Here is a 23,762-nt window from a genome sequence, read left to right on the forward strand (position 1 = left end):
GGTCTAGAGGTAGAAGTTTTAATTTTATCTTGAAGATACTTCAGGGTTAAGGATGTATCAAGATCAAGTTGAGACCAATGTTTTCAAACTCTTCAAAAACTTGATAAAGGTTGTTCAGACTCAGGTTTGATGCTCAAGGTTTTGAGGAAAACAGGCCTTGATATTGTAAAAAGGTACTTTAAATGTATGTGAATTTTGTCTTAGATTTTCTGTATGAACCCTGTTATATAATCCAGTAAGCAGTTACCACTTGGAATTATTAATAATAAGTATCAAGTAATAATTTGTGAAAAGATTTTTAGCTTGAGTATTTGTAGAATACATGGACCTATTGCACTCACCCATATGTCAGCGTCTGTGTGGGCATCCTGCTTTGTTTACGTTTTTGTAAGTAAGCTAGTGTGGCAGTAACCACTTGTGGAGAATGGATTGAAACTTCACACACTTATTCACTGTGATGAACTGACTTGGTTACATAGTTCTGTTTTGTAGTTTTACAAAGTTATGCCCCCTTTCTGACTTCTGTATTCATTCATTTAACTTTTCTTATGTGACAAAGTTGTTGAGTGTTGCTGTCCTCAGGCAGCTGTTGTGTATAGTCGTTTGAAAATAGATAAAAAATCTTAGCACAAAATTTCTACTGTAATACTTTATCAAAATCTGGTGTGCTCTTACTGGCTTGTTTCCATTATTTATTGAATAGTCAGCGGAATTTACCAAAACTGTTTTGTTTGATATAGATATATGCAATACTTGAATGATTAATCCAGTATCAAAATGTTTTGAAGACATTGTACCTGTAGCGAATGACCCTTTTGAGTGAGAAACATGCCAAATAATAATGTACAAGTAATGTATAGGTTATAAAAATGAATAGTACATTTTAAAAAAGAATATGTTCGTAAATTTTGACCGACAAGAGTTATTAAATGCTGTGTCAGTAAAGCAATAATACCACATTTTTTTGCCTTTGATATGGAGTATAAAAAATGACAAGGCTTAGTTATAAATCTTCCTGTACAATATAAAAGGGCAAAAGTTATGTATAGCAAGTGAGGGTGTTGGTTAGATCAGAGATATCACTTACTATTGTAAAGTTTCTCATGTTTCAAGTATATGGTCATTTGAGATATTAATATCTCTTTAACATTACGTGACACTGTACATAATATATTGAAAATACCCCTTTCACTTAGGCATGTACGCATATTTAGGAATATCTTGATTGACGATGTATTGTTTTAGAAAATAGGGTTTTCCATAAAGAAATTTCGTTTAGGTGACTAAGAGTTCAACAGGACTGGGCTCAAGGTTATAAGACTGAGTATCAGTAAGTACACTAGACTTACAGATACAGAAATCTGATTGGCTGCTTTTGAGCAGAATTTCGAAATTGGCCAATGACAAGTCCTCATTCTACAAGTGATCTATATACTCATCTAAATGACCTTAGCTACTATGAGAACTCAAGCTGATTCAGATAAGCTTCCATATTCATCTATCGTTTAAGCCAGAAACTTGGACTTGTGAACAAAAAATGTTCATTTTGACATAATTTTTGTTTTTTTAGCTAATCTATATATAAGAAATTTTTGCAGACCTGTTTATAGTTACAGAATGCACATTTTTAGCTCGACTATTCGAAGAATATGGGAGCTATCCTACTCGCCCCGGCGTCGGCGTGAGCGTGAGCGTCACACAAATGTTAAAGTTTGCGTACGACCCGTAATATTTTCAAAGTCCATTGAGGTATTGCTTTCATATTTTGCATACTTGTTTACCATCATGACCCCAGTCTGTAAAAAAAGAGGAGGCAACTCTATCAAGCATTTTGACTGAATTATGGCCCCTTTTCGACTTAGAATAAATGTTAAAGTTTGCATACCACCCCAAATATTTTCAAAGTCCATTGAGATATTGCTTTCATATTTTGCATCCTTGTTTACCATCATGACCCCAGTCTGTTAAAAGGAGGAGGCAACTCTATCAAGCATTTTGACAGAATTATGGCCCCTTTTCTACTTAGAATAAATGTTCAAGTTTGCGTACCACCCCAAATATTTTCAAAGTCCATTGAGATATTGCATTCATATTTTGCATACTTGTTTACCATCATGACCCAAGTCTGTAAAAAGGAGGAGGCAACTCTATCAAGCATTTTGACAGAATTATGGCCCCTTTTCTACTTAGAATAAATGTTAAAGTTTGCGTACCACCCCAAATATTTCCAAAGTCCATTGAGATATTGCTTTTATATTTTGCATACTTGTTTACCATCATGACCCCAGTCTGTAAAAAGGAGGAGGCAACTCTATCAAGCATTTTGACTGAATTATGGCCCCTTTTCGACTTAGAATATGCTTATAGTAATGTTAAAGTTTTACTCATTGCTTATATTATACTATCAAGCACTGAGAATAGTCCACTGACAGCTGTTTTTGCAAAGTTTTATTACTAGATGTGCATACTTAAGAATAGCAGAGCCAAAGGATAGATTCTTTCATATTTTGAAGTCTTCAAGATCCAGACTTAAAACTTTATGTATGAATACAGGCCCAGGCTTTCTTCATAACTGGGGAAAAAAAACTCCAAACATAACAATGGTATATTACAGTTATAAAAACTGAACCTGGTAGTGAATAACTTGGAAGGTTCATGAATATAGCATGCCCATATTCATATCTTTACATGCCATTAACATGCATATGCAGAGGTTTTGATCTTACTGATGACATAAGGAGATTATGTGAAATCTGTTGAAATAAGACTTTAGCACATTTTGGCATGCATTCTGCAGATCCAGACTTTACATGCAACATGCTCCTCAGTATGATAAAAATCTGGAAGATAATCATATAGTTTGTATTGTTCTTGTATAGATTTTATCTCATCTGTCTTGTTAACTATAATGTTTACAGCTAACCTTGCCAAAAATTGCAGTTGAAAGAAGCTAGACGGTCAAAAACATTGTCATTGTTCTTCATACTGTTACAAATGGCTGTATATGCATTTTTTTTTATCATGCAATATTCATGCATTATTCACCATACCTTAAATTGTTTTACTGAAATACTATCACTGCGGATAAATATTAACCAGAGTTTTGTCGCCTTGGTGCAAAAAGTGGTTAAATACATTTTGTGTAATAATGGTATCACAGACTGTGATTGCAATGTTTGTGAAAACTGTCATGGGAGGTTGTTGTGTTAAAAACCTCGGTAGATATGTGTATTTGTGTTAATCTTGAATCGGGGACAGATTTTGAATACTGCAAATGATTTTACAATATAATTATATATCTATGTGTACAGTTGGTATTGATTGAGTATTTTGATAATGGTTCTGAAATTTAGGTAATTAGGTTATAAGCATTGTCCTTTATATGAACCATGTTAAGATAATCTTTAGATTTAATCAAAACTAACAGATATAATTTACTGTTTTGACAGTCCAGCCTAATGATATATTTGTTTTTGTTCAGTTTAAAATCACACCGACACAATTTTAGGCCATATGGCGACTTTCAAGAGTTTGATGGTGGAGGAAGACCCAGAGTACCTTTCCATTTGTTTGTTTAGGCATGGACTGGAACCTGGATAGAACCACCAACGTCCCATAAGCCAGCCAGATGGCTTCCTCACATAACAACCCAATAAATTCATTTTAACTTAAAACTTACTTAAATCACTCATTTGTGAATTTCGTGGAGAAACAGTACAGTAACTAATGTTGTATGAGGATGTGTGATTGTGATGCCAGCCAGTGTTGAACCTGAGACCTGGGTTTGAGTAGCCCACACCTTGTTCCCTGGACCACTGCATTTGTTTAATAGATCTAATAATAACAGGTCTTAGTTTGATAAAAACTGTTCTTCCAACAAATCTACATAGTAAATAGTTTAATCAAAATTACTGATATTTGTTCTTCACCATTGCTCAATGTGGTGAAGTTGTCAGTTTACACTGAAAATCATCCTTATCAACAAAAATATATATGAGCCGCGCCATGTGAAAACCAACATAGTGGCTTTGCGACCAGCATGGATCCAGACCAGCTTGCGCATTCGTGCAGTCTGGTCAGGATCCATGCTGTTCGCTAACAGTTTCTCTAATTGCAATAGACTTTGAAAGCGAACAGCATGGATCTAGACCAGAATGCGCGCAATGCGCAGGCTGGTCTGGATCCATGCTGGTCGCAAAGCCACTATGTTGGTTTTCTCATGGCGGGGCTCATATGGTAAAAGTTATGGTATTATACAATTAATGTTTAATGGGTTTGTTAGCATGGCATGAAAGTCAAACAATTGCATTCATGAACCCAACACATTTATATTCAAAATTCTGTTAGTCAGTCTATTAGTCAATTTATTACTCAGTCATTTAAGCAGGTCTTATAACACTGTTGTACATGCCTTCTCAGATATTCATGTAGTACAGTAAACTGCCAAAATATTGACTACACATAGTAACAACTACAGGGGTCATCATAGGCCAACTAAAATGTAGGTCTGGGGAATCAAATTTCTGATAATTGGTGTCTGTGATCATGGTTTTCTATAAAGCTTTTGTGTGGGACTGCTGACTTTGTAAATTGTCAAATCTGATAAAGTAATGTTAAAAATAATTAGCAGGTCATTTATTAATCAATTATCTTACATAAGGATATATCTTTGGTTATATAATAGGCTGTAAAAATTTTCTGATTAAGAAAATGATTGATCTTTATGGGTAATTTAGGTTTATTTTATAAAGTGTATGTCTGGCTGGTTGTGGAATAAGTTTTCTGCTGTAAAAAGTGCTTAATAGAAATGGCTATGCCAAAACAACTATTTATATGATTTAAATGCCAAATGCACAGGACTTTTGAAGTATTTTAAATGAGTTTATGATATCACTAATACAAATTCTAAACAGCTGAAAAGTTAAGGTATGTCCTAACTCACGTCTGGTTTTTGTGGAGGGGAGGGGGGAAACTAGGGCACCATATTCCTTGACTTAGTCAACAATTCTGGGGTCAGCAGTATTACCATAACTGATGTTTCAGTTTTTTGTTCATTTAACATAGAGCATAGTTTATACTGGAACTCGCCTGAATTAGTTCACCAGTGTTTTGATTTTACAACATCATGAACAGCAGTAAAACATGTTAACTCGCAGCCTGCTGGTGGCAGGTGATTCGGCTTTTGTGACCAGTGCAGACCATAACCTGCACAGTTTGCTAATTGGTCAGTAAATTTTCATTGAACACCCCATCAAATAATAATAAATGGTACTGCTCAAATTGAATGATGAACCAGTCCATTTTAGAAATTTGACTGGCTAAAGGCAAAATATTGAAATTTAGTGAATATAGACAGAGGTGTGACAGTTACTGATAGCATTAATGCATTTTCTTACAAATCCTAGCATGTATTTTGTATTTTAGAATGATTTTATATTGTTTTGTTTTCAGTATGTACGTCCCACCAAACAATGTATGTATGGACAAACGTCTGTTCAGTCAGCAGTTGTCACCAGATGAGAGAGCTAAGCATGCATACTATAGTCAGAGACATCAGGATGAGGTAAGGGAAGAGTTTACAACATGTATTCTAAGTTGGCTTGTTTACGAGATGTATTCTAAGTTGGCTTGTTTACGAGATGTATTCTAAGTTGGCTTGTTTATGACATGTATTCTAAGTTAGCTTAGCCGGCTCCCTGGAACATCAAACATCCAACATCTCATTTGATAATCTAATGCTTTACAGGCAAAGATTGCTATAAACAACATAAATAATGAACAACAGTGTGAGTCCTGTTAATGGTTGATAGGCCAACTCAATTCTTCTTCTTTACTTCAGAAAGAAATAAAAAATTAAAGGGAAAAAAAACAGGCATTTATATTGTGTTTAGGGGATCTTTTAGACATATTAGCACTCAAATGCTTGTATTCATAACTTTAACATGACATCAGGGGTTCTAACTGACCAGTCAGAGAGCTGCATTTTCGAGTACCTGCCAGTTTCCACTTGTGCAAAACGAAGTATATTTACAATGAACATAATTATAGTGACTTTAGAAATAAATATCACATTATTTTAGAAATCAAATTAAGATTTTTCGCTGCACATGCCCCAGATGATGCTACAAACAACAAAACTTTGAAGTTTTATTGAAATATTATATGGATTTAGTTTAAAGTTTGAGATTTTACACAGGGAGTCTAAGATAAAGTCCGAGTAAAATATAATCACTACCCAAGTGAAATAAGTATCATTCCGCAATGTTTTGGACATGTTAAAATTATGAATAAAAGTAAATTTATCTTTTATCATTCCTGCTGGTATCTAAAAAGCTTATAAGTTAAAACCAAAGCAAGTACTAAGACTGGAGTTTAAAAATTTAAGACAGTACTTCACATTCAATTTGTTTTAATCTGTTGGTAAACAAATGTATTGAAGTGACAGTTTTAGGATGCAAAATTTCATGGAGACTTAACCCAAGGAAAATTAGAACTACATTTTTATGTTACAGCAAATTCAGCAGACAATACTTGACATCCTGACACCAGATGACATTCGCTTCCTCACTGAGAGTATAGATGAGGACGGTCGTAAAGGAGGGTTCCAAAGGGTGTTTCCAACCCCCACCACACACAAGTACCTCAAATACTTTGAAACACCAAGATATTACAATCTCCTGTTGGATCAGTGGGTACAAAGGTTCAACAGGATGGAACAAAGGGGTAACTACATATTTTTTCCCCTTAATGGGCCCGAGTGTGCAAATAGTACATTAATTTTGTTTATCTACAATGAAGCAAAGTGGTAATGAAGGAATAAACAAATGATGATTTTTCTCCTTTGATACCCCTGAATATGATAATTATTCTCCTTTGATCAATTACCTCCCTTTCATATTATCTTTGATCAATTACCTACCAAGACTATTACAGTGATTATTCTCCTTTAATCAGTTATCTCCCCTGAATATTATGGTTATCATTGTCCTATAATAAATTACATTCCCTTAATAGGGGATGAACATTCCCGAGACGGTAACGTCTGTATATAGTTATTCGTCTTTGCTGTTTGCATATACTGAGGCAATTTTTTCGACGTTTTCTGGTTCCAGTTTATGTACACGTTGCAGACTGGTTGTCTGCATGTCCATCCGAGCATCCCGAATCAATCACAGAAATTCGAAACCGCGTCAACATGATTCTTTTTCTTCCTTTTTGTAATGAAAACTGTACATGTAACTGAAAAACACTTTTATAATAGTAAGGAAGTGTTAAGGCCGTCAAGTTTCTGCATGGAGTGCAAACAAACCAAAAAAATCCTAAAGCCAGTGCGAGAACGCGATGAATGACGTCATCGTCACAGCTTCCCATAAATTTTGCAAAGTATGATATTGGCTGTAAGATGTATGATGATCCTAAATGTAAACTTGCTGTTAGAAGGAAGTTTCATTTTCTTTTGAGTGTTGAATATTTCTTTGTAAGTGGATATATAAAAGATAAATTCCCATGCATAGCGGTGCCTTAATATTCATATTATTTGGATGATTAATTCCTTTTGATCATCAACCTCCTCAGAATAAGCGCGGTCTTAAATTCACGCATCGGTCCTAGTGAAATACGCGAAAATTCGTCCTACACAAATAAAAATGATTTCACAGTATGTAAGATTTCAATATATATCTGATTCATAAGGTTCATAATGCCGTTGTTTATAACGTGGCTGCTGCATTTTTTGGTATGAATATGAAGTATCACAATTTCGTGTTCAATCCTATTTCCGATAATTGTTCTCTAATATTTGTGAAAGGTTTAAATAATGAATATTGATTAATGTAGTAAACATTATTATTGGATCCATTGTTCTGATTACCTCCCTTTGTAGCTCAGACTTAAAATTGCTTGTGTAGTATTAAAATAAGTGCTTTTCTAAGCAGGTAATTATGCATAACATTTGTTTGGACAGCTGCATCGCCTGTTTTTAATGTAGAATTTTTATAGGTTATTAGCTTTGTATGGAGAAAAATGCACAAGTTCTTCAGCGGAAAATATTGCACGACCTTAGGAGCAGAAGAACGAGTGCATATTTCCCAGTGCAAAGATAGTAACCTTTATTACATACGTATCTACAGGTATATAATGTAAATATCATAAATTTGTTCAATAGCATGAATAGGATTGGTAGTAATGAACTAAATAGAAAAAAATAGTGCAACAACACACACTGAATTACGTCACGCACCCGATATGAAATTCAGGCGTCAGTGTATGAAAAAATATTGACGTTTCCAGTACCAGTGTAACTTAACGGGGAATAGAAACAAGTATGTTATAACAGGCTTTATGGAATTTAACAGTGTGCTTGTAAAATTTAAACATATAATGTGAAGTCAGTTAATTTTATGGGCATGAAATTTTCGGGGTAATAGCCCAAACAGCTGTTTTTTTGATATAAATTCTCAAGGTATTAGATCACTAATAGAGAACCTCCTATTTGAAGAGTACTAGTATTCAATTCCTACCATAAACCTACTTTTACTGCAATTCTTCGGGGGGCGTAGGTTCAAGCCCTACTGGGACCAAATTTTTTTTTCTTTATTTTCCTTTTTTTTCTAATAAGTTTTTACTTCTTTCAAGACTTATTATTGATTTCTTGTACAAAAATGGAAAAAGATGAATCTTATCAGCGATTTCTTGGTGTTCAAAGTGAATTTGCTACTTAAACAGAAGGGGTAGAGTTACACATCTTTAAAAATATTGAGTTACACGTGGTGAATGTTCTCTGTTTTGCTTTCACTCTTAGATTATATATTGTGGAAGAAATTTAGGTAGGTTTTACGTCTGCCCTAAGGTTATTTTTAAATGGAGTAAGCAAAATTCAAAACAGAAACACAGCATTCGACCTTATTATACGCCCGAAGGGACGTATTATGTTATGACGCTGGTGTCCGTCTGTCCGTCTGTCCGTCCGTCTGTCCGTCTGTCCGTCTGTCCGTTAGCAATTTCGTGTCCGCTCTGTAACTCTTGAACCCCTTGAAGGATTTCAAGGAAACTTGACACAAATGTTCACCACACCCAGACAACGTGCAGAGCGCATGTTCCGGATGACTTGCTTCAAGGTCAAGGTCACACTTAGGGGTCAAAAGTCATATCAGTTTGTTTCGTGTCCGCTCTGTAACTCTTGAACCCCTTGAAGGATTTTAAGGAAACTTGACACAAATGTTCACCACACCCAGACGACGTGCAGAGCGCATGTTCTGGATGTCTCGCTTCAAGGTCAAGGTCACACTTAGGAGTCAAAGGTCATATCAGTTTGTTTGTGTCCGCTCTGTAACTCTTGAACCCCTTGAAGGATTTCAAAGAAACTTGATACAAATGTTCACCACACCAAGACGACGTGCAGAGCGCATGTTCCGGATGACTTGCTTCAAGGTCAAGGTCACACTTAGGGGTCAAAAGTCATATCAGTTTGTTTCATGTCCGCTCTGTAACTCTTGAACTGCTGGAAGGATTTCAAAGAAACTTGGCAGAAATGTTCACCACATTGCAACGATGTGCAGAGCGCATGTTCCGGATGACTCGCTACAAGGTCAAGGTCACACTTAAGGGTCAAAGGTCATATATGACTTTGCTTTGTGTATATTGCTCTGCATTGCAGTGCTCTTGTTTTTATTTGGCAGATCTCTTTTTTTGTACTTACAATAATTGTTTTTTGAATTACTTCCCTTTTATGTTACTATAAATAGCTTATTTTGAAACTTTTTTATTATTGGCCGTAGGGAAAAACCGAGACCACTTTTCTGTGGTACAACATGGATGGTACCTCCAATTTTAAGGTGTATTTTTACATACCTGTACCTGATAAAGATTTTTGTGTAGACTTTGAATTTTTTTTTTGTGGACTTAGATTTGTTTTTTGAAGTTTTCCTTTTGTTGTTCCAGTCCTTTGGGGCTTCAACAGTGAAGTTCTTAAAATTTTGCTCCTATCCTATGATGTAAGCCTTCGGGCGTATATTGCCCCGCTTGGCGGCGCTCTTGTTTTTTTCAATGTTGAAGTATGAATTCTGTCTCATTAAATCCGTTTACTTGAGGCACCATACAAAAATGATAGTGACTTTTTAGCTCACCTGTCACAAAGTGACAAGGTGAGCTTTTGTGATCGCGTGGTGTCCGTCGTCCGTGCGTGCGTCCGTGCGTCCGTAAACTTTTGCTTGTGACCACTCTAGAGGTCACATTTTTCATGGGATCTTTATGAAAGTTGGTCAGAATGTTCATCTTGATGATATCTAGGTCAAGTTTGAAACTGGGTCATGTGCCTTCAAAAACTAGGTCAGTAGGTTTAAAAATAGAAAAACCTTGTGACCTCTCTAGAGGCCATATATTTCACAAGATCTTCATGAAAATTGGTCAGAACGTTCATCTTGATGATATCTAGGTCAAATTCGAAACTGGGTCACGTGCCTTCAAAAACTAGGTCAGTAGGTCAAATAATAGAAAAACCTTGTGACCTCTCTAAAGGCCACATTTTTCATGGGATCTGTATGAAAGTTGGTCTGAATGTTTATCTTGATGATATCTAGGTCAAGTTCGAAACTGGGTCACGTGCGGTCAAAAACTAGGTCAGTAGGTCTAAAAATAGAAAAACTTTGTGACCTCTCTAGAGGCCATATATTTCATGAGATCTTCATGAAAATTGGTCAGAATGTTCATCTTGATGATATCTAGGTCAAGTTCGAAAGTGGGTCACGTGCCTTCAAAAACTAGGTCAGTAGGTCAAATAATAGAAAAACCTTGTGACCTCTCTAGAGGCCATATTTTTCATGGGATCTGTATGAAAGTTGGTCTGAATGTTCATCTTGATGATATCTAGGTCAGTTTCGAAAGTGGGTCAAGTGCCTTCAAAAACTAGGTCAGTAGGTCAAATAATAGAAAAACCTTGTGACCTCTCTAAAGGCCATATTTTTCATGGGATCTGTATGAAAGTTGGTCTGAATGTTCATCTTGATGATATCTAGGTCAAGTTCGAAACAGGGTCATGTACCTTCAAAAACTAGGTCAGTAGGTCTAAAAATAGAAAAACCTTGTGACCTCTCTAGAGGCCATACTTTTGAATGGATCTCCATAAAAATTGGTCAGAATGTTCACCTTGATATCTAGGTCAAGTTTGAAACTGGGTCACATGCCTTAAAAAACTAGGTCAGTAGGTCAAATAATAAAAAAACCTTGTGACCTCTCTAGAGGCCATACTTTTCATGGGATCTGTATGAAAGTTGGTCTGAATGTTCATCTTGATGATATCTAGGTCAAGTTTGAAACTGGGTCAACTGCGGTCAAAAACTAGGTCAGTAGGTCTAAAATTATTAAAATCTTTTGACTTCTCTAGAGGCCATATTTTTCAATGGATCTTCATGAAAATTGATCTGAATGTTCACCTTGATGATATCTAGGTCAGTTTCGAAACTGGGTCACGTGCGGTCCAAAACTAGGCCAGTAGGTATAAAAATAGAAAAACCTTGTGACCTCTCTAGAGGCCATATTTTTCAGGAGATCTTCATGAAAATTAGTGAGAATGTTCACCTTGGTGATATCTAGGTAAAATTCAAAACAGGGTCACGTACCTTCGAAAACTAGGTCAATAGGTCAAATAATAGAAAAACCTTGTGACCTCTCTAGAGACCATATTTTTCAATGGATCTTCTTGAAAATTGGTCAGAATTTATATCTTGATAATATCTAGATCAAGTTCAAAACTGGGTCACATGAGCTCAAAAACTAGGTCACTATGTCAAATAATAGAAAAAACGACGTCATACTCAAAACTGGGTCATGTGGGAAGAGGTGAGCGATTCAGGACCATCATGGTCCTCTTGTTTATTTTGTGTTTTATAATTGTTTACCAATAGTTTGATGTTTCTTTTATTAAAATTAATGGTAAAATGAGTTCGCTGCAAACGTTTTGGATAGTGGCTATCACTTTGAAATTTGTCTCTACTTGAGCTTGAGGAGATACCATAAGTTATACAAAATTTATAAAAAAATGGCACGGTAAAAGTTGTTTAAAAACTGCAAAATAGTGCAAAACACGGTTACCTTTCAGAATATACCAAGCAAAAGCCATTTTGCAAACATTACTATTAGTGATCTAATACCTTAAGTTAATTAATGGACATTTTATTAGCTCACCTTGTCACATCGTCCGTCGTGCGTCAACAATTTCTAAAAAAATATTCTTGAAAACCACTGGTCAGAATTACACCAAACTTCACAGGAATGATCCTTAGGTGGCTCCCTTTCAAAATTGTTCAAAGAATTGAATTCCATGCAGAACTCTGGTTGCCATGGCAACCGAAAGGAAAAACTTCAAAAATATTCTTTTACAAAACCACCTGGCCTAGGATTTTGATATTTGGTACGTAACGTCATTTAGTGGTTCTCTACCAAGATTGTTCAAATTATCCACCAGGGTCAAATATGGCTCTGCCCCAGGTGTCCCAAGTTTTACATAGACTTACATAGGAAAAAAAGTTTAAAAATCTTCTTGTCTGAAACTATACGACCTAGGCTTTTGATATTTGGTATGATGCATTGTCCATTAGTCTTCTACCAAAATTGTTCAAATTATGCCCCTGGGATTAAAAGAGGCCCCGCCCTTGGGTCACTTAGTTATGTGAGTTATATAGGAAAAATAATTAAAAAATCACCTGATCCTATTTCCAAGACTATTTAATTATAATTACCTGATGACCCTAAGTAATATGATGTCACTTGACTGTGACCTTGACCTACTGACCTACTTTCTTGTTTTTTTTTAGCTCACCTGAACCAAAGGCTTAGAGTGAGCTATTGTGATCAGTTTCTGTCTGGTGTCCGTCATCCAGTGTCTGTCCGTAAACTTACTTTAAACGACATCTCCTCATAAACTGCTAGACCAATTTCATCCAAACTTCACAGGAATGTTCCTAGGGTGAAGCTCTACAAAAATTGTTCAAAGAATTGAATTCCATGCAGAACTCTAGTTGCCATGGCAACCGAAAGGAAAAACTTTAAAAATCTTCCTCTCAAAAACCAGAAGCCTAGAGCTTAGATATTTGGTGTGAAGCATTCACTAGTGGACCTCTACCAAGTTTGTTCAAATCATGACCCGGGGTCAAAATTGACTACGCCCAAGGGGTCATATGATTTTACATAGGAAAGTCTTAAAAAATCTTCTCAAAAACCAGAAGCTGTAGAGCTCAGATATTTGATCTGTAGCATTGCCTAGTGAACCTCTACTAAAGTTGTTCAAATTATGACCCCAGGGTGAAAATTGACCCCGCCCCAGGGGTCACTTGATTTTACATAGATTTCTATAGGAAAATCTTCAAAAAAATTTGAAAAATAACCCAGAAGGCCTAGAGCTTAGATATTTGACATGTAGCATTGCCTAGAGGACCTCTACAAAATATGTTCAAGTCATAACCACCCCACCCCCCCACCCGGGTCAAAATTGACCCTGCCCCAGGGGTCACTTGATTTTACATAGATTTCTATAGGAAAATCTTCAAAGTTTTTAAAAAAATAAACCAGAAGGCCAAGAGCTTAGATATTTATGCCCCCCTTCAAAGAAGGAGGGGTATATTGTTTTGCATGATGTCGGTCGGTCGGTTGGTCGGAATGTAGACCAATCCATTTCCGGATGATAACTCAAGAACGCTTGGACCTAGGATCATGAAATTTGATAGGAAGGTTGATCATCACCAGTAGATGACCCCTATTGATTTTGAGGTGTGTATGTCAAAGGTCAAGGTCACAGTGACCCTGAATAGTAAAATGGTTTCCGGATGATTACTCAAGAACACTTGGGCCTAGGATCATGAAAGTTGATAGGGAGATTGGTAATGACTAGCAGATAACCCCTATTGATTTTGAGGTCAGTATGTTAAAGGTCAAGGTCACAGTGACCCTGAACAGTAAAACGATTTCAGGATGATAACTGAAGAACGCTTAGGCCTAGCGTCATGAAATTTGATATGGAGGTTGGTCATGACCAGCAGATGACCCCTATTGATTTTGAGGTCAGTATGTCAAAGGTCAAGGTCACAGTGACCAGGAGCAGTAAAATGGTTTCCAAGCAATAACTCAAGAACGCTTGGGCCTAGTGTCACAAAAATTGATAGTTAGGTTGGCCATGACCAGCAGATGACCCGTATTGATGTTGAGGTCATTAGGTCAAAGGTCAAGGTCACATTGGCCAGGAACAGTTAAACGGTTTCTGATCTTCTTGTCCAAAACCATAGGGCCTAGGGCTTTGATATTTTATGTGTAGCAAAATCTAGTTGTCCTCTACCAAGATTGTTCAGATTATTTTTCCTGGGGTCAAATTTGACCCCACCCCGGGGGTAACATGGTTTATATAGACTTATATAGGAAAAAACTTTGAAAAACCTCTTGTCCAAAACCACAGGGCCTAGGGCTTTGATATTTGTATATGACATCATCTAGTGGTCCTCTACTAAGATTGTTCAAATTATTCCCTAATGTCAAATATGGCTCCGCCCTGGGGGTCACATGGTTTACATAGACTTATATAGAGAAAAACTTTGAAAATCTTCTTGTCCAAACCACAAAGACCATGACTTTGATATTTTGTAATGTAGCTTCATTTAGTGGTTCTCTACCAAGTTTGTTCAAATTATACCTCTAGGGTCAAATATGGCCCCGCCCCGGGGGTCACATGGTTCGTATAGACTTATATAGGGAAAAACTTAGAATCTTCATGTACATTATCTTACATCATTCAAATTTGGACCACATGTATAGTTTTGAGTGGCAAGATGAACCTTGACATGAGTTGACCTTGATCTTGACCTAGTGACCTACTTTCACATTTTTGAAGGTACAGACTTCAAATTTGGACCACATGCATAGTTTTGTGTTCCAAAATAAAATTTGACCTTGATTTTGACCTAGTGACCTACTTTCACATTTCTTAAGCTACAGCCTTGAAATTTGAACCACAAGCATAGTTTTTTTGTACTGAAATGAACTTTGATCTTGAGTTTGACCTAGCGACCTACTTTCACATTTCTGAAGGTACAGGCTTCAAATTTGGACCACTTCCATAATTTTGTGTTCCGAAATAAGATTTGACCTTGATTTTGACCTAGTGACCTACTTTCACATTTCTCAAGCTACAGCCTTCAAATTTGAGGCTCATGCATAGTTTTGTGTACCGAAATGAACTTTCATCATGAGATTGACCTAGTGACCTACTTCCACATTTCTGAAGCTACAGGCTTCAAATTTGGACCACATGCATATTCTTGTGTTCTGAATTGAAATTTGACATTGATTTTTACCTATTACCTACTTTTAACATTTCTCAAGCTACAGCCTCCAGATTTGAAGCACATGCATAGTTCTGTCTACCGATATGAACTTTGACCTTGAAATTGATGTAGTGATCTGCTTTCACATTACTCAAACCACAGCTTTCAAGTTTCACCACATACACATTGTTTTGTACCGAAATGAAATTTGACCTTGATTTTGACAGCATTTGGAACATTCAAAAATAGCTCAGTGGATGGCGCCAAGATCACTCTGTAATCTCTTGTTAGGTTAATAGGTTAAAGGTCAAGGTCAGATTAAACCAGAATGGTAGAACTTTTGTTTACAGTGAACATATAATTTCTGAATTTTGTGCAATTACTAAATGCATCAAGGGGGCATTTCATGTTCGACGAGCTCTTGTTGACATGTAGCATTGCCTAGAGGACCTCTACAAAATTTGTTCAAATCATGTACATAGGGAAATGTTCATAAATTTGCTAAGAATAAACCAGAAGGCATAGATCTTTGATATTTGATATGTAACATTGCCTAGTAGACTTCTACAAACATTGTTCAAATCATGATCCCCAGGGTAAAATTGGACCCACCCCAGCGGTAACTTAATTGTTCATCGGAAAATCTAAAAAAAAAAATTCTAAAAATAAACCAGAAGGCCTAGAGCTTAGACATTAGACATGTAGCATTGCCTAGAGGATCTCTACAAAATTTGTTCAAATCATGACCCCGCGGCATCAAATTGGCCCCGCCCCTGGGCTTACTTTATTGTACATAGGAAAATCTTCCAAAAAATGTCTAGAAATAAACTAGAAGGCCTAGAGCTTAGATATTTGGTGTATAGCATTGCTTAGTGGATCTCTACCAATTTTGTTCAAATCGTGATCCCGAGGTCAAGCTTAAATGCAAATCTACATAACAACTATTTAACCAGGTGAGCAATGTAGGGCCATCATGGCCCTCTTGTTGCGTTTTTTAGATCAATTACCAACCTCACTCGATCAAGTCCCATAACTCTGGCATGTATTTTGGGCAAATTATGCCCCTTTTGGACTTAGAAAAATCTGGTTAAAGTTTTGCGTGCGAGTTTCTGTCTGCAGAACAAATGCAGAGATTAAGTTGAAACTTCACATGTGCCTTCGGGGTTATAGAACTAGATGATAGCATCAAGTACCATGACTATGACATGCATTTTGGTCAAATTTTGTCCCCTTTTGAACTCAAAACTCTTTTGATATTTCAATATTTTTGGTAATAATTTCCAGCTTCTGGGACAATATTTCGAATAGTCGAGCATTTGCTGTCTTAAGGACAGCTCTTGTTTTGTGTTCATGTGTTAAGAGTATGTCTTTTGATTATTGAAAGAATCCAACTATTATTGTGGAAAAGCGATCTAAGAAGTTGATGTAATACGCTTATTGTTGTTGATCATGATCGGTTTTGACACAGAATTGAGTTGGCTAATCTGTATATGTAACTTTTGGTTTGCTTTTCTTTGAAAATTTGTTGTGTATATTTAAAATAGAAAGTGGGGATGTGCCTGTTCATTTTGAGCAGTACAAGTGAAGTCATGGATAAATAAATTGTAATAGGGGAGCCGAGCACAAAACTGCTGTAACTTTCTATAAATAGAGAACAAGATATAATAGATTTGCACTCAGCCCTAGAATTTATGACATCATTGTCGAGGAAAATTTCATTCCCGAATTCTGAAGTAAGAATACCCCAAAGAAAGCTTATTCTTCTGCTATATATCTATTGTATTGATAGAATTGCTATTCTTGTTTATTGATATGCAGGTAAAGTTACTTTTTATTCTAACAAGACCAGCAAATAACCTACATACATGAAGGCAAAATCTATACCCCTGGGGTGAAAAGAGGCCCCGCCCCGGGGGTCACAAGTTTTACATAGACCTATATAGTAAAAAACTTTAAAAAATCTTCTTGTCTAAAACTACATGACCTAAGCCTTTGATATTTTGTATGTAGCATTGCCTTATGGTCCTCTACCAAAATTGTTTAAATTATGCCCCTTGGGTGAAAAGAGGCCCTGCCCTGGGGATCTTGTGTTTTACATAGACTTATATAGGAAAAAAAACACTTTAAAAATCATCTTGCCTGAAACTGCAAGGCCTAGGCTTTTGATATTGGATGTTTGCTAGTGTTTCTCTACCTAAATTGTTCAAATCATGTCCCTAATATGAAAAGAGGCCCTGCCCTGTGGGTACAAAGTTTAACAGACCTATATAGGAAAAAAATTAAAGATCTTCTTGTCTGAAAGTTCAAGGCCTAGGCATTTGATATTTGGTTTGTAACATTGCCTGGTAGATCTCTAACAAGTTTTTTCAAATTGTGCCCCATTGGTAAAAAGAGGCCCTGCCCCAGAGGTCACTTGTTATAATTATGAGTTACATAAGAAAAAATACTTAAAAAATAGTCAGGTCATATTTAGTATACTGTTTAGTTATAATTACCTGATGACCAAAGCGATTAGGGATCACATGACTGTGACCTTGACCTACTGACCTACTTGATACAGCCTTGAAATTTGGATGACTTGTACAGTTTTGCACACCAGTCTTAAAACTGTCTTTCAGTGACCATGAATGTGACCAACTGACTTACTTTCTAATATTTTAGCATAAGTTTGTCATTTGAAACATGTAGCTCATATTACTCAGGTGAGTGATTCAGGGTCATCATGACCCTCTTGTTTCTAACACTGTTGATATAAGTATGTTGTGCTAGAATCGAAATAACAAGTTCCCAAGTATGATTTATCGTAGAATAATTCGAGTTTATTCGGATTATTCTATGATAAACCACATTTTGGGAACTTATTATTTCTTAATTACAATGATAAAAAATTGACCAGTCATAGGTTTTACATTCAAATTTAAAGAAAACCCAGAGTTACTGATAAATCCACGGACAAGTAACTTAGAAAATTTTCTTGTCCGTACTGCTAGTTTACTTGTCCGTACATTTTGTATAAACTTTTAGTTTTGGCATTTGTCTAATAAAATAAAACAATGTACTAATTTTCTACTTACTTGTATTATTAGACAGCCGCAGTCTATAAAGCCTTATGCTATAAAAAGTCAGACAGTGATGAAATCAGCTTTACAGTGTAACAAGATAATCACTGCTGTGTGTAAAGTTTCATACACAGTCAGTAATAGTGTTATGGTGGTGTCTCAGACTCACTCGGTCCTTGATTCAAAAAATGGTCAATACTATTTATTCATTTTCTTAGTAATGTCATTTCCAACTCGAGGACTATTGTTTCAATAAAGTTAGTTGTTTTCAAAACGTTGTACTGACAATTTTGTAATATTTTGCGCTATACCAATGTAAAGAAAGGGGTTTATTTCTTATTAACACCAAGTCACCAGTCTGGCATTACAAAAACAGCATTTCACTCGAATAGAAATGAAAAGTAAATTGTGTAAAATAAAGATATGTGTTCTCAATTTTCATATCAGTTGATCGACGAAAGACGTCTGCCACCCATCGTCTTTATGTAGTTGAATATTTTCAAAACAAGGCGTTAATTTATTATGGATATCATCATAATAATACAGTTTTATCAAAAATTAGTTTACACATGTCGATAATTAAACCCAGTTAGATAATTAGACGTAACAGCGTCGCTGATTGACTGAGTACAATTGCATCTCGTGTAACTGTTAATTTGATTCGCTTTCACATTTCTCGGGAAAATCTCGCAAGTACCTGCAGTAGGCAGAGCTTAAATTATAATGGCGAGTATTCAGTGTATGTTTACGTAAGCAGTTAGTTAGCAAGTGTGGATCAAAAGAAAAATCGGGTGACTTGAATATTGCTTTGAGTGTCTGAATTGGAATTTCGGTCAAATTTTAGGAAGCAGGTGCTCAATTTTCACTGTCTTGTCCACGGACAAGCAAAATGCAAAAATTCGGTTGTCTGGACCCACAAATGTACGACTCGGACAACTCGGACAATTGATTTTGCCGGCCCTGGATAAATTCATGTTGAAATGTTAACTGATTACCTACACTAATAGACAAGATACATGAATGACTACGTAACATCTTTGCTGAACTATAGTTATATTAAGAAAGATACAGGCGGGACTTTTACATGTAAGAACTGTCACTGCATAACAGAATTATTTGTCTCTACTTATTACCTTTCAACACTTTGATAGTTTGTTTTTTAGCTCACCTGTCACAAAGTGACAAGGTGAGCTTTTGTGATCGCGCAGCGTCCGTCCGTAAACTTTTGCTTGTGACCACTCTAGAGGTCACATTTTTCATGGGATCTTTATGAAAGTTGATCAGAATGTTCACCTTGATGATATCTAGGTCAAGTTCGAAACTGGGTCACATGCGGTCAAAAACTAGGTCAGTAGGTCAAATAATAGAAAATCCTTGTGACCTCTCTAGAGGCCATATTTTTCAATGGATCTTCATGAAAATTGGTGAGAATGTTCACCTTGATGAGATCTAGATCAAATTTGAAACTGGGTCACGTCCGGTCCAAAACTAGGTCAGTAGGTCAAATAATAGAAAAACCTTGTGACCTCTGTAGAGGCCATATTTTTCATGGGATCTGCATGAAAATTGATGAGAATGTTCATCTTGATGATATCTAGATCAAATTCGAAACTGGGTCAACTGCGGTCAAAAACTAGGTCAGTAGTAGGTCAAATAATAGAAAATCCTTGTGACCTCTCTAGAGGTCATATTTTTCATGGGATCTGCATGAAAATTGATCAGAATGGTCATCTTGATGATATCTAGGTAAAGTTCGAAACTGGGTCACGTCCGGTCCAAAACTAGGTCAGTAGGTAAATAATAGAAAAACCTTGTGACCTCTCTAGAGGTCATATTTTTCACGGGATCTGCATGAAAATTGGTCAGAATGTTCATCTTGATAATATCTAGGTCAAGTTTGAAACTGGGTCACATGCGGTCAAAAACTAGGTCAGTAGGTCGAATAGTAGAAAAACCTTCTGACCACTCTAGAGGCCATATTTTTCATGGGATCTGTATGAAAGTTGGTCTGAATGTTCATCTTGATGATATCTAGGTCAAGTTTGAAACCGGGTCAACTGCGGTCAAAAACTAGGTTACTAGGTCTAAACATAGAAAAACCTTTTGACCTCTCTAGAGGCCATATTTTTCAATGGATCTTCATGAAAATTGGTCAGAGTTTTTGTCTTGATGATATCTAGGTCAAGTTCAGAACTAGGTCACATGAGCTCAAAAACTAGGTCACTATGTCAAATAATAGAAAAAATGATGTCATACTCAGTTCATGTGGGGACAGGTGAGCGATTCAGGACCATCATGGTCCTCTTGTATCTTTATTGTTATAAATACAATTTCTTTCATCTCTGAAAACTATACATACCAAATTTTAACTAGGTAAATATTGACTCAGCGTTCAAGATTTCAACTGAAGCAAGAAATTATTTATAGTTCAAAATTAAATGTAATTTGAGAACCGGAAAATTTGTATACCACACTCGATTCATCTCTTACTGTTTTCCATGCATCTTTCAGTCTTTCCAGGTCTTTGATTTGATCATTATGTTCAGATTTTGCAGCTTCCAGCAGCTGTTCAGCATTCACTGTTAGGTATTTACTTATGCTTCTACGGATATTTGGCGGACCAGAATCGATCTCTAGTCTTGGTATGAAAAGATGTTCTACAGTCATATATTCACTAAACATGTGAGGTTGCCTTGTGCATGTTTCGAGAGCAATGGATAAAACTTTCAAAATGTCTGTTAAACAGCGAGCAGGGTTGTATTGACATTTACACAATTCTGTGTGACGTAGAAGGAAAGTTTTTAAGAAGTAGCTGCAAATAAGATTTGCAGACGTCCATTTCCCCTGAAATAGATATTTAAGAATTCTGTAACAGAGAATGTGTTCCTTTGAGAGATGAGTCATAATGTTTAGCTCAGTGGTTGTGACAGTAACCTTGAAGCAGACATCGGTGTGTGCTGTATGTATTGGTATCAAGAAGTACTGGTTAGTTTCCAGCAAGATTTTGCAGTACATCTGACATTGTACTTCTTCCATAGCTAAAACGTTTTCTATTCCATTCATTTCTATGGCCAGTACAATGTCTACAGATATCTCTAACTGATTTCCTGATTTTGACTCCCATAGTAACATTAACTTTATTGCCGGTCCAGCATTGATTAGAACTTCACTAATGTCTAGATTCTTATTTTTGATAGTGCCGGTGCTTTTATTCACATTAAGGTTCAAGAAACCTAACATACCTTCTGAATCTTTGTTTAGACACTTCAAGAAATGATTTTTCCAGTTGCAAACATAACCAAGTTTTTTCCATTTTCCTGGAAATTTCTTGTTTTTGCTATCCAAGTTAGCCAGATTTGTAAAGGGCAGATGAACATGTTGGTAATCAACATCACCTGTACATTTTTGTATAACTGGCATTGGTTTATGAAAGTGATCATTAAAGCAGTCAAATTCTGTGTCATCACATTTTATGTAAATATCCTCTTTAGTAATAGTTTCCACAGAAACATTATCCGCAGTTAGTTCTTTAAGCACCAGTATGAAGTCAAATTCATCAGGTTCTCTGATTTTTGTGCCTTCTGCCATACTTCCAACAGCATACTTATGTGAAACCGCTAATAGCGGATCAGTGTTTTCTAAATGTTTAGCAAAACTATCCACCATTTCATGAACAGCCTCTTTAATGTCATTAATCTCTTCTGGTGGTTTTTTGAACTTTAGTTCGGTTTCATCAATGAAGTGAAGGAATTTGTTCATCTTGGTTTCCTCCGCCGGTGTCAAGTCATTCAGGAATGGAAGGTGACTTGAATAATAATGTTTTGAATATTTAAAATTAAAAGCATATCCGAAGTACTCTGCATTGTTATATACACTAGGTTCTTCGTCTTCTGTCCAAGACGCGTATGACATTTTGTTGGGCTTACTATAAAAGGTTTTTTTTTGTTTTTGTTTTTTGTTTTTGTTTTTTTGTTTTCTTAAAGTCATACAAAGTAAGTTGAAGTTAGTGGACTCTGTTTCTGTAGCATTAGAAGAGATAATTCCATAAAAACAGAAACAAATCCTGAGAATTTGTCATGATAGAGAACACTATATAAACAAAGTTTTTCCTGTTTAGATCAGGAGAAATAATTAATTTCTTAACTTTTTCCCCATAAATCCTATCTTTTCTGTAATAAAAATTGGTCCTTCATTTGCAGTGATTTGGTTGTTTACATTATACCCACATTCCTGTATGAAATAGATACCTTGCTAGTTTTTGTCACTGTCTAGAAAACAGTCTCGTGATATCTAATTGCATCCGTGTTTAGTAATTGGAGTTAGTTTATACATCCATCATCCAAAAAACCTGATACCCCTAAACTACAAAATGAAACCAGTCATTAATTACTATGCATATTTAAGCTGATAGTATCTCTTCTTCTTTCGTTTTTATTATCTCTTCTTCTTTTGTCTGCTCTGAATTTCATTGATCCGGATAGAGCATGCAGATAAGTTTTTTTGAGATGGTCTTCTTTTCCTTTCTCATACTGAAAAAATTAACATAAATATGCAGAAACATTTATCTGTTCATTATATATTAGTTACAAAATTCATTATTGATACCTAACAGCCTTACAATTAATATACTGATTTATCAGTTTAGCTTATTAGTTTTAAAGTATAAAGTAAATTTGATTAATTAAATGGTATTTACTTACCTAGAGAAGTTAGCTGTTTTGGAAGTTCCAATTTTCTATTTTTAGAAAGTGACCTTGTGCAGTAGCTGTTGTATAGGATAAGTCATGCAGTTAGATTGAAATGTGTAAATGTATACTGTTGCTTTGTATTTACATTGGTGTAAATGGGAGGCTTAGGGGTGTGGAGAAATGTGAGGGCCGGCCAGCTTAACCTGCCTATATTTTCCTTGAACATTTTTGAATAACAAAAAAATTGAGTACAATAACACCCCCCCTCTCCACCACCAAACCCCCCCCCCCCAAAAAAAAAACCTTCTTCCCCCATATTAGTTTATACTAATTTATTTTAGCTCAGTTGTGATGGAAGCTTCAAGATTATTTAAAACCACGATCCCTGGGTTGAGCAGCCGACACCTTAACTACTAGACCTATGCTTCCTGATATTTGACAATAGACATTGCATCAGATCCTGATCAGTACAATTACATGCTCTCTCCAAATTGGCTTTTCTCCTTTATCTTTTGTTATTTCTGTTTAGGGGTCAAAAGTTGAGGGGAGGGGTGGGGGAAAGCATATGCTGCCCCCCCAACATTCTGAAAATTTGGGGGAGAGGGGACCCCCCCTTACACCTGTATATCTAAAAAGTTAAATTGCATTGCTTTTAATATTAACTGAATCTAGAAGTTCAGCAATTTTTGTTCTATAGATAAAGTTTCAAT

The 23,762-nt window shown here is 36.0% G+C and overlaps 2 protein-coding genes across 11 annotated transcripts in view; one reads left to right on the plus strand and one right to left on the minus strand.

The window, feature by feature from the left end:
- Positions 1–23,762, plus strand: part of LOC123532844 (tubulin monoglutamylase TTLL4-like) — an 82,112-nt gene that overhangs the window by 30,570 nt on the left and 27,780 nt on the right. For all 10 annotated transcript variants that reach the window (XR_006682757.2, XM_045314428.2, XM_045314427.2 and 7 more), the window contains exons 16-17: positions 5,452–5,563; positions 6,513–6,723. Coding sequence is in view for 9 of the 10 variants with exons in the window: in XM_045314428.2 (XP_045170363.2) it covers positions 5,452–5,563; positions 6,513–6,723 (323 nt within the window). In the remaining variant the exon portion in view is untranslated. The remainder of the gene's footprint in view (positions 1–5,451; positions 5,564–6,512; positions 6,724–23,762) is intronic.
- Positions 20,625–23,208, minus strand: LOC123532847 (uncharacterized). The gene is made up of 2 exons (XM_045314438.2): positions 23,065–23,208; positions 20,625–22,893 (listed from the first exon to the last, which is right to left on the minus strand). The coding sequence occupies exon 2, from the start codon at positions 22,349–22,351 to the stop codon at positions 20,786–20,788; it is 1,566 nt and encodes a 521-aa protein (XP_045170373.2). The 5' UTR covers positions 22,352–22,893; positions 23,065–23,208; the 3' UTR covers positions 20,625–20,785.

The sequence above is a fragment of the Mercenaria mercenaria genome, chromosome 11, assembly GCF_021730395.1.
Source record: "Mercenaria mercenaria strain notata chromosome 11, MADL_Memer_1, whole genome shotgun sequence".
NCBI lineage: Eukaryota > Metazoa > Mollusca > Bivalvia > Venerida > Veneridae > Mercenaria > Mercenaria mercenaria.